General features: G+C 38.8%; 1 protein-coding gene across 2 annotated transcripts in view; it reads left to right on the plus strand.

The window, feature by feature from the left end:
- Window positions 1-12,362, plus strand: part of LOC149830418 (uncharacterized) — a 67,261-nt gene that overhangs the window by 20,984 nt on the left and 33,915 nt on the right. For both annotated transcript variants that reach the window (XM_090016504.1, XM_090016505.1), the window contains 6 exons: window positions 8,265-8,366; window positions 8,454-8,753; window positions 9,112-9,195; window positions 9,277-9,435; window positions 11,400-11,483; window positions 11,680-11,817. In XM_090016504.1, coding sequence (XP_089872630.1) covers window positions 8,265-8,366; window positions 8,454-8,753; window positions 9,112-9,195; window positions 9,277-9,435; window positions 11,400-11,483; window positions 11,680-11,817 — 867 coding nt within the window. The remainder of the gene's footprint in view (window positions 1-8,264; window positions 8,367-8,453; window positions 8,754-9,111; window positions 9,196-9,276; window positions 9,436-11,399; window positions 11,484-11,679; window positions 11,818-12,362) is intronic.

Here is a 12,362-nt window from a genome sequence, read left to right on the forward strand (position 1 = left end):
TCTACATGGTTTGTTTAAATGTTAAACCTAAGATGTTTAACTTGGTTTGTTTGCTAGGGATGGATAATTTTTTTGATGTAAAAACACGATTTTATGAGTTGTGAAATTTTGGTACATTGTGGGCCACTGATTTTTAAAGCCCCTGAAAGACCAACTTAGGTTTTGCAAAAACATGATTTAAAGCCTATTTTCTACCAAAGAAACTATATAAATCACATTTGTAAGGTAAAAATTACAAAAAAAATGAAAAACTTGTGAAAAAAGTGGGGTTTTCTATTAGATTGCATGTATAAACAACTTTAGCAAATTTACACACATACAACTATAAGTCATAGTCAACTATATTGTTCATGGTAATTTCTCTGGGGAGAATCTTTGGAGTTTTAAAAATTAGAAAAATATAAAAAATAATAGATTTTCTATCAATTTTCTTGTAAATTATAAGGAAATAAGTTTGAAAAGTTTTTAAAATACAAAAATAAGCTTAAATTATATAAAATAAGATTTCTTTTTCAAAACATTGCAAAAATATCATGATATTATCACATTATTTTGCCGATATTATCAGCTTGCATACTTTTGCCAATGTTATTCGACATTTTCTAAATATCACTGATATCAGTGACACTGCTATAAGTTTCTTTAGGTTTTAAGTTTGTTTTTCAAATTTGGACAATTTTGGACTTGGCCAAAGTTGACCAAGTCAAAAAATTGGAATGGTCTGGTTCAGGGTTGATGTTAAAATGTAAAGTGTGACATATATTTCATTACAGTTGACTGCACCCAGCCGTTTCGGGTTCCGCACCCACATCCAGCAGTGTCAATGCGAGTGCTTCAAGGGTATAGAAGCACCCACATTACATAGGCCTGTTTCAAGAGTTTGGTTGGAAATGATTGATGGACCTGTTCCAAGTTACAGAACTTAGAACTAACAGTGATTTTATTCCAACAATGTAGATTTCAGCTTGTGAAATTAACTAGAGTGCATTTAATGGGGCTAGTACAAAGAAGCAACCAACTTTTGCCAGGAACATTGAATGGCTTGATGTATGTGCTCATGAATACACCATCCTGGGCTAAGTTAGTAATGCACCTTCTTGATTTGATAGGATACCTGTGAAAATAGTATTACATGAAATTGCCTAAATGTAGCATCACTAATGAAAATAAGTAAATAAAATAAAGTTAATAAACACTTCAAAATAATAGTAATAGGAGCTCCAGGTTCGTTCCCTCTATGCAAACCTGGTTCAAACCAGGCTCTCCTCTACGAGGGGATGATGCAGAGAGGGGGTTCGTTCCCTCTCTGCAAAACAGGTTCGAGACAGGGGGCCGACCCCCTGTCTGACACAAAAAGGAGGGTAGGGCAAGCTCCTGCCGAACCTTATCAGTGGCAGGGGCTTCGCCCTTGCCAAAAAGCCAAAGGCAGCAAGGGCAATGCCCCTGCCTGGCGAAGAAGACGCTTGCTGGAAAAGCAGAGGTGGCAAGGGCTTCGCTCCTGCCTGTCCTGCAAAAAGGAGGGTTGGCAGGCCGTGCTTGCCGACAGTGAAGGAGAGGACAAAGAGGGGAGGAGTGGGGGAAGGAGGGGGCTCGGCTGACAGGCCAAGCCTAGACTTGGCCGCCAGACAGAAGGGAAACGAGGAGGGGCCGAGCCCCTCTTCTATGAATCAGAGCCATAGGGAGGGGTCGAGCCCCTCTTCTGCGAGCAGAGGGGGGGGGGGTGCCGGAAAATAAGAACGAGGCAGGGGCGGAGCCCCCTACCTCGTTCTTTTTTTCCGACAGGGGTGCCATAAGAAGGAGGAGTGGGGGAAGGAGGGGGCTCGGCTGACAGGCCGAGCCTAGCCTTGCCCGCCAGACAGAAGGGAAACGAGGAGGGGTCGAGCCCCTCCTCTATGAATCAGAGGCACAGGGAGGGGTCGAGCCCCTCTTCTGCGAGCAGAGGGTGCAGGGAGGGGGGGTGGGGGCTGTCGGAAGGGGCAGAGCACCTTGCCTTGTTCTTTTTTTTTCAGCAGGGGGCGGAGGCCCCTGCCATACTTTATTTTTCGGCAGAGGCTCCGCCCCCTGTCGAAAAAAAAAGAACGAGGCAGGCGGCTCCGCCACCTGCCGGAAAATAAGGAGGAAGGGGGAGCCCCCTACCGGACGAAGAGGAGAGAGTGGGAATGAGGGGCATACCTGTTGACTGATGGAAGGGGGAGACGGTGGCTGGCGTCGCCTACAACTACCATCGTCGGAGTCTGGATCGCCGGCGTGAGTGTAGGAGGAAGCTGCATGTGCTGGGGGGGGAGGCAAAATTTGTGAAAGTATCTTCAACAAGATACTTTAATCGATAACGCAATAACCTTGAGGATAAATGTGTGAACATACACACACCAAGAACACTTGGAACACTTGGAACACTTGTGCACAACAAGCACAACACACGAAATCACAAATGTGCAAATGCACTCATAAGATTCATAAACAACTAAAAGGTTGGGCTATAATCCCAAAACCCTTAAGAAAATACAAGAGGAGCTGCCCATATTTATAGGGCATTTAGGAGGCCTTGGGAGGGGCTCCACATAGTCGTTGGAGCCCCTCCAACGGTCACAAATGTGATTGTTGGAGGGGTCCAACGACTAGTGGGTTGGGCCCCTCCCAATGCAAGTACAATGTATTAATTAAAGAAAAAGAAAATTAAAAAGAAAAAGGGGAAAAATACAAACCATATTCACGAAAATGAATGTGTAAAATGCCTAAACTACCCTTAGCAATATATATATTATATATATATATAATAGGTAGATACATATACATATATAATATATGTATATGTATCACCTTATATATATAAAATATATATATGAAATTACAAGATTGTTTTACATATTTTAACACCCCCCCTCAAACTTAGGGCAAGATGACTGATAGTTTGCCAAGAAGGAAGCTGAACCACGGAGCGCACAAGGCTTTAGTAAAGAAGTCTGTCAACTGATATTCGGACGTGACATAAGGAAGATCAATGACTCCTCTGAGATATGCTTCACGAACATAGTGACAGTCCATTTCGATGTGTTTAGTCCGCTCATGAAAGGTGTGATTTTTCGCAATGTAGATTGCACTCTTGTTGTCACAACAAAGCTTAGTGGGCTCTTCTATTGTAATCCCCATGTCTTCTAGCAATTGATGAATCCAAACAATCTCCATGGTAGTAGTTGTCATGGCACGATATTCAGCTTCTGTGAAAGAGAGCGATACCTTTTGTTGCTTCTTGCATCTCCACGATATCAGTGAGTCTCCTAAGAATACACAAAAACCAGTGGTGGAATGACGGTTATTTGGGTCACCTTCCCAATCAGAGTCAGTATAAGCAATCAATTTGAAGTCGGAAGACGAGGACAAAAAAACTCCCTTATTTAGAGTACCCTTTATGTATCTTACGACTCGTAAGATGGCACTCATGTGAATGGATGTAGGCGCATGCTGAAACTGACTTGCAGTATGGACTGCATGAGATATATTTGGTCTGGTAATACTCAGATACATCAATGATCCTACAAGCTGTCTGTAAGGGGTAGGATCCAAAAGGGGAAGCCCATCATCAATTTTCATCTTTGCCCCTACTACCGCAGGAGTTTCACAAAGCTTCTCATCTGTAATACCTGACCTGTCAATGATCTCAGAAGCAAACTTAGTTTGAGATAAGAAATATCCTCTAAGAGAGTATGCTACTTCAATTCCCAAAAAATAAGTTAGAAAACCCAAGTCAGACATTTCAAATTTATCTTTTAAGATAGATTTTATACTCTTAACCCCGTTAGAGTCACTCCCGGTGATGAGCATGTCATCAACGTACAGTAGTAAAATTACAATCCCTGCATTGAATTTTCTAACAAATAGAGCAATGTCAGTAAAACAAGAGGAAAAACCATTCTCAATCATCACAGAGTTAAATCTATCATACCAAGCCTTGGGGGTTTGTTTTAGACCATAGAGTGCTTTTTGAAGACGAAACACCTTTCCCTTAGGAGTCTTCATTCCAGGAGGAGCATCCATATAAACTTTTTCGCTTAAATCGCCATTTAAAAAGGCATTTTTAACATCCATTTGATAAATGTTCCATTTGTTGATAGAGGCAACGATTATAAGGCATCAGACAGTGACCATACGAGCTACAAGAGCAAAAGTTTCTTCATAGTCAATACCATATTCTTGACTATATTCTTTTACAACCAAGCGAACTTTATACCTTTCAAGGGATCCATCACTTTTAGTTTTTACTTTGAAAACCCATCTGCACCCTATTGTTTTCTTGCCTTTAGGAAGATTTTGAAACTCCCAAGTTTTGGCTCTTCTTAGAGCCTCAAGTTCATTGTCCATTGTATTAATCCATTCAGGGCACTTACGTGTTTCTTCAAAATTTCTAGGTTCTATATAGGAGTGGATGACACTAAGGCAGGCTCTATATCTTGGTGAAAAGGAGTCATAGGAAATGAACCTAGAAGGAGGCCTTCTACTTCTTTCGGTTGTACGAGGGATTACTTCATTCTGAGAGGCACTGGGACTGGCATCATTATATCTGTCAAGAGCACTTCTAAAGTTGTTTCGATCTCTATGAGTATAGGTGATAGGGTCTCTAGGTAATTCTTCATCAATATGTTGATGTGACGAAGGAAGCAAGGAGATGTTTTCCTCAGTTTCAAATTCATTTGGGTTACTTTGATCTGACTCATCATCACTAGTATCATCGTCTTTATTCAGTAAATCAAATAAAAAGGAATAATCCACATTTTCATTATGAGGGTCACAACGTTCGAATCCACTAAGATTTTCCAAAAAACTCACATTTCTGGAAACATATAATTTATCACTTTTGATATCGTAACAACGAAACCCCTTTTGGGTTTCAGAATAGCCAAGAAAGGCACAAGGAATGACTTTAGGAGAAAGTTTGTCATTCTTATCAGTAAAAACAAAACATTTACACCCAAAGACCCTTAACCTGCTATAATCAGGTTCCTTATCGTATAATTTTTCAAAGGGAGAAATTTTGTTTAAGTTTTTCGATAAGAGTCTGTTTATGAGATAGACAGAAGTAAGGGCTGCTTCAGCCCAGAGATTCTTTGGAATGTTTTGAGAAATGAGTAAAGTCTTAGTTGTTTCAATGATGTGTCTGTGCTTTCGTTCGGCTAACCCATTTTGTTGAGGGGTTTTCCGACAAGATTTTTGGTGAAGAATACCAAAATTTTCAAGATAACTTTTAAATTCATTTGAGAGGTATTCTCCTCCAGAGTCGGACCTAAAGATTTTTAAGCATCCATTGAATTGATTTGAAATCATCATGTGAAAACTTTTAAAAGTTGAGAAAACTTCATGTTTATGTTTAAGAAAATAAATCCAACAAAACCTAGTGTAGTCATCCACAAAAATCACATAATATGAAAATCCTCCTTTTGACATTACAGGAGCCGGTCCCCATACATCGGAATGGACAAATTCAAATGGTTTTGTCGTAAACATGGATCTTTGAGGAAAAGGCAAACATTTCATTTTCCCAAGAATACATTCATTACATAAAAAATCACTTTTACAAAGTTGTTTAACAAAAGGCAAACAAGAGATTTTAACAATATTGGGATGACCCAATCTCTTATGCCATATATGAATATCTTTGTTTTGGACGACGTTGCAAAATTGACTTTTGGGAACTTGATGAAAATCTACGTAGTAGAGGTCTTCTCTTCTAGAGCCTTCTCCAATCAATCTCCCGGACTGGCGATCCTGTATCCAACATTTATTAGAAGAGAATTTTATATTGCAACCATGGTCCGAGAGTTGGGAGACGGAAAAAAGATTTAAATTAATGTTTGGGATAAAACAAATTTTTGGAACAAAGAAGTCTTGTTTTTCAAAATTATCTATTCCTTTAATCTCAAGAGATGTTCCGTCCGCGGTTGAGACAAAGGATGGAAAAGAATTTTTAGAAAAATTTGAAAGATAGCAAGAGCTAGGGGTCATGTGAAAGGATGCCCCGGAATCTAAAAGCCAAGATGTCTTACCGGGGGAAGAGGATGACATAGCGGCTCCGGAAGTGCCTCCCTTGAGAAGAGGTTGTAGTGCCTCTACGATTTGTTGAAGGGAAAGAGTCTCACTTGATGAAGAAGGTCGTTCTTCCGCTTGGGATGCCATAGCCTTTGCAATCAATTTCTTCCATTTAGGACACATAGGTTTGATATGTCCGGGTTCTTTACAATAGTAGCAATTCAATTTGCTATAGTCTCTTTTGCCATACCGATCATTTCCTCCTTGACCTTGGTTCTTGAAATGAGGAGGTCTTCATGTTATTTCCCGGTCTTGACACGGCATTAACCATTTCACCATCTTCTTTAGTAGAAGAAGTAACAAGAATGCTAGAATTATTCTTGCCAATCCCCATACGGGTTTCTTCACCACTTAGCTTGGTGATAACATCTTCAAGTGAGGGTGATGTGAAAGCGGAGAGAAGAGAGGACCGAACTTGTTCAAATTCGGGTCTAAGGCCATTTAGAAAATTGAAGAACCGGTCTTCCTCAAGTTGTTTGTGCCTTAATTCGATTGCTTCTCCACTCCATTTAGGTTCAAGAATTGCGAGCTCGTCCCAAATAGAGGATAATTCGGCAAAGTACTCCCGAATGGTCATGTCATTTTGTTGGAGGGTCAAAGCCTTCTTTTGGAGAAAGTACTTGTGGGATAGATCTCTTGAGGTGTACATTTTCTCAAGATACACCCAAGCTTTGGAAGCTTTTTTAAATTTGATGATATTGGCGTTTATCTTGGTCTCAACGGATGAGAAAATCCAAGATAAGATCTTGAAGTTCTTCGTTTCCCAATCATCATGTTTTTTAGAATACTCTTCAAGAGCCTTTTGTCTTTCATCCTCTTCAAGGATCTTAATATCCCCTCCTTCAATGACGGTGATTTTGGGTTCCGGTTCCGGTATGGATCCATGAATGTAACCCCAAAGCCCATTTCCTTTAATATGGGCTTCCATATTACCGGCCCAAACATGATAGTTTGAGCCATTAAGCTTAAACCCAATAGAGAAATGGGAGTCTTTTTCGCCCATTAGAGAGGAAAGAAGACAAGGAATAATACGTACCTCAAATACTTTTCGCGTCTTTCTTGACAAGAGAGGCTCCTAAAATATTGCTCGAAGAAGATGATCCTCTTTGATTTGAAAAAACTTGAAGGCACGCTTTTCGAGGAATGCAAGAGAGGGCGAATCGCAATTCTTCTTTTTCAACGAGGCTCTGATACCATGTGAAAGTATCTTCAACAAGATACTTTAATCGATAACGCAATAACCTTGAGGATAAATGTGTGAACATACACACACCAAGAACACTTGGAACAACACAACAAGCACAACACACGGAATTACAAATGTGCAAATGCACTCATAAGATTCATAAACAACTAAAAGGTTGGACTATAATCCCAAAACCCTTAAGAAAATACAAGAGGAGCTGCCCATATTTATAGGGCATTTAGGAGGCCTTGGGAGGGGCTCTACATAGTCGTTGGAGCCCCTCCAACGGTCACAAATGTGACCGTTGGAGGGGTCCAACGACTAGTGGGTTGGGCCCCTCCCAATGCAAGTACAATGTATTAATTAAAGAAAAAGAAAATTAAAAAGAAAAAGGGGAAAAATACAAACCATATTCACGAAAATGAATATGTGTAAAATGCCTAAACTACCCTTAGCAATATATATATTTTATATATATAATAGGTAGATACATATATAATATATGTATATGTATCACCTTATATATATAAAATATATATACAAAATTACAAGATTGTTTTACATATTTTAACAAAATCGACAGGGTAAGCCCCCTCTGTCGTAAACCCCTTTTAATGTTCGGCCCCGACGATGCAGATGAAGTTTGGATCTGGGTCGGGTCTGGATCCGGACCCGACCCGGATCCAAAACATATTTCAAAACAGACATTTATAGACTCGGTCAAAGTTGACCGAGTCTATAAAGTGGACGGACTCGGCCCAGGTGCGTTGACCGAGTCCGACACTTGTTGACTGAGTCCGGCCCGTGTCCGAAGCCGCACCCGTGTCGGGGCGTGTCGACGCGGGTGCGTCACCTCCCTAGCCGAGTCCATGTGACTTAGGTTCTTATGGTTTTTTTCTTTTCTGTTCTAATACTTTTAATTTAGATTTTTATGGCCCTTCCATCATATGTTTACTAAGTGAAATCTACTTTTCCTTAATTGAAATGCTGTCAACAGACTGGAGCAATGAGACTGGGAAGAAACACTCTTGTTATTAGCCAAGCACTGAACTCAAGATCAGTAGCCTTTCTGTCGCAATCTTTCAATCAAGATAAAGATGTATGCCTCCATGTTCTTTCTAATACTTTTGCTTATATCATTTTTTTTTGTTTTATTCTTTCCCCTTCAAATTTGGTAATCCTGCAGGATTTTGAGATCCCTATTGTGAGTTATGTTCGGCAAGCTAACTTCATGGAAATCGATACCAGCATTCATTCAGAAGCTGAAGCTAGTGCTCATTTAAAATCTATTAAGGATTTTTCACCATTCAACGAGTATTTTATAGGTGAGAAATCTGCACTGTTTGGGAAAAATGGCACAGGAACTCAAATATACATATGGGACCTTGATAAATGGGGATCAAATTATAGTTTGGAGTGGATCGGTGATGACATAATGATCCGGTCTAAGCGTGTTCGTAACCGATCTGGGCAAATAGGCAAACAGGTTAGTTATTTCTAATGCTTCAGATATTGCTAATTGCACTAGTTTCTTTGATACATTGGACAATGTTTCTGAGGCATGTATATTTCTACATTTCCTAGGGCCTATAACATTTTTGAAGTTTTCTTGAGTAGGTTTCGTGGTCTATTAATTACTTTCTATGGCTGTTAGTTCCATTAGTACTCTATCAGATGGTTTTTTTACTGTGTTGAACTTATTTCCTACTGTCCCATTTGACAACTTCAAATGGATATTATGTGCAATTTGTTGTTTCTACAGAGCATGCATAGCTATAAATATGCTTTATATATATGTTAAAATCTTCTCATTTAAAATTATGTTTTTTTTTGTGGGTGTTCAGGTTCCTCTTGACTTCTCCCTCTGTGCTTATTTGGAAGTTATCTTCTTGGAACCTCGAATGAAGATACATGTCCAAGGATCATTGGTAATTTCATTTTTTTTTGTTATGGCTAAATCATCTACTAAAATGTGATTTGTGATTGCTCCTCTATTATTATCTGTATAGGTCAAAAGTCGTCCTTTGGCGAAATCTTTGAGCATGACTGTAGTTGTTGAAGGTTTGATTAATGGTAAACCTGTTCAGTTAACATTGGGCCATTGTCAGTTAGAATGGAACAGAAGAAATTGTGGAATATTTCTATATTGGCATGGTCGCTTGATTGAGGTAAGACATATAATGTTTTCTTATCAAATTCATATGATATTTGTTTTATTTTCTCTATAGAATCGATGTACTTTTTTTTGTAATTTATGCAACCATGTTTCATTTAGTATGTTCATAATCACACATATTCTCTCTTACACACACACATTCACATACGAAGCACAACTTGCAGTTTTATATGCATATTTCTGTAACCTGTATTTTACTGTGCCAGTGTACTTCATGTGTACTTGTATCTTGTTTATGTTAAATTGAGTGCAGTAAACTGCATGGGCTCTGAGATGGAAAGCTTTGTCCACGTTGACTTGAGCATTAGTAAAAGTAGTGAGCCTAGAAAATTGTGTCAGTTCCTCTCAGTAACAAAATAATTTTTACATCATTTAAGACCTCTTTGACCTAAAATTCATCTTCAATGCCAACTGCAATAGATGGTTTCCTTCCCAAAGGATGGGAAATGTCAATTATGGGTTTGTCTAAATGCCTTGACCCTTAAGGGCAAGGCAGCCGTAGTTAAGGTGGAATGCAGGTAAGCTTCAGTTGTTTCAGCAATTCACCTTTCCCCTGACTTGAAGGAATAATATTGTACCATTCTGCTTTGCCTGATTATCTGCTTGCGTTTTGGAGCTATTGTTGAAAAGAGTCTTTAGAAAAAGTTAAGGATCAAGGCAGGCATCTGGTAATATGCCAAACTGCAAAGATAACTTGCCACTGGTATACCTGAAAATTCATGAGATACTTTTGTTCAAGTTGGTTCTAGGTTCAATTTACTGATCCTCTCTTGAACATATGTAGCATCTATACTAAACCAGATATGTTTCTTTGTTTGGTAGCCTATGCGAAAGTAAATTAAAAAAAGCAAAAACCAGAACTGTGATATAATATACCAATATCTCTCCAATCCATTTGCAAAATAATGGGCTCAATACAACAACAACTACGCCTTCATCCCAAAACTTGGGGTCGGCGATATGAACCAAAAAAGAAAATCATTCTGGGTCTTCCACATGAATCCTTCTCCTCCAATCATTTCTATCCAATGCCATGTCCTCGGTGAGGTTCAAAGCATTCATATCCTTTCCTATCACCTCCATCCGTGTCTTCCTAGGCCTACTCGACCTCTTTTAACTAATATATTTTCCCATTTCTCCAACCTTCTAACTGGAGCATCATTAGGCCTTCGCCGAATATGTCCAAACCACCGTAAACGATTCTCTTGCATCTTATTTTCAATGGGTGCAACACCTACCTTCTTACGTATCTCCTCGTTCCGAATCTTATCTTTTATTGTATTTCCACACATCCATCTAAGCATCCGCATCTCAGCTACACTCATTTTTTGAATATGATGTCTCTTGGCAGCCCAACATTCCGTACCATATAGTAAAGCGGGTCTAATAGTCGTCCTATAAAACTTTCCCTTCAACCGCAATGGCATTCTACGATCGCACAGCATTCCAGTTGCACTTTTCCACTTCATCCACCCAACCTTTATCCTATGATTTACATCTCCATCAATTTCTCCAATACTTTTGAATGATGGATCCCAAATATTTGAAATAATCATTCACCGGTATTTCTTGCTCACCAAGCTTCACTACACTCCCATCACTACTTCGTTGCTTACTAAACCGACATTCCATATATTCAGTCTTACTCTTACTCAACTTAAAACCTCTAGTTTCCAATGTCTGTCTCCATAATTCTAACTTAGCATTAACCCCATCTCTAGACTCATCAATCAAAACAATATCATCAGCAAACAACATACACCACGGTACATTTTCTTGAATTGATCTCGTAAGCTCATCCACCTTAATTTATTGAAATATCATTTTTGAAAACAATTTTTGTTACTTGACTTCTGCATATATTTGCTGTAATTTCTGTAGAGCTCATGAGCTGTCTCTTTGTTGCTTTGAGTAATTCTAGTTTTATTTCCTTATTTCTTCTCTTTGTTGTTTAAGGCATATAAGAGGGTTGGGGTAATGATTCACAGCGCAGATCTGGGAAGAGGTGTTCTTGGAGTCATAGATGTTACAGATGTCATGGTATTTTCTCATGCCATTTCTATGAGCACTATTTTTTTGTTTTCCTTTGTTTTGCGCTGTCTTTTTTGTTGAATAAAACATTTCTTCTTTCTCGTTCCAAAGATTATTTTTTGGTGGGGTTGTTCTTGGTACCTATCTTTTTAATTTTCTTTTTTATTTCTTACAAATTGCTTTGTTGTCTTGGATTTTGTTGTAGAGTGATGGAGATGGCCATACTCATGTTCATTGCAATAAACAAGGTTTTGAAGACTGCGAAGCTTATGCCAAGCTAGAGGAGTGGTTGGGTTACAGATCTGATGAATATTGGGATAGTCATTATGATGATCTCAAGTTGGTAAGTTCTATTAACCTGATGTGAACATGTTTGTTGCCTTTGGTGTTCTAATTTTTTTGGTGCCCTAATCTATTCATGCTTGATTTGGTTCAGATATTGATAGAGCCAAACCAACCACCTAATTAGATAAGAGCATGGACTCAAGTAGAGTACATAGTTACTAGAACCTTTAATTCAGATTGAAATTCTTGCAGACAACAGCAAAATGTTTCCTTTAAGTTCTATTAATCTGATGTGAATGTTTGTTGTTGTTGCCTTTGGTGTTCTAATTTTTTTGGTGGCTTATTCTATTCATGATTGATTTGGTTCAGATATTGATAGAGCCAAAGTTGCCAAACCAACTACCTAATTAGAGCAGAGCATGGACTCAAGTAGAGTACATAGTTACCAGAACCTTTAATTCAGATTGAAATTCTTGCTGACAACAGCAAAATGTTTCCTTGAAAAAGGAATCTACAGGATGCTTGCACAATTCCCTGTAGATTGTAACTGTGAATCCCTTTAGACAGTTATGTCTCCCAATTATTCTGCTATTGCATTGTATT

Source organism: Nuphar pumila, chromosome 8 (assembly GCF_984573655.1).
Source record: "Nuphar pumila chromosome 8, dmNupPumi1.hap1.1, whole genome shotgun sequence".
NCBI lineage: Eukaryota > Viridiplantae > Streptophyta > Magnoliopsida > Nymphaeales > Nymphaeaceae > Nuphar > Nuphar pumila.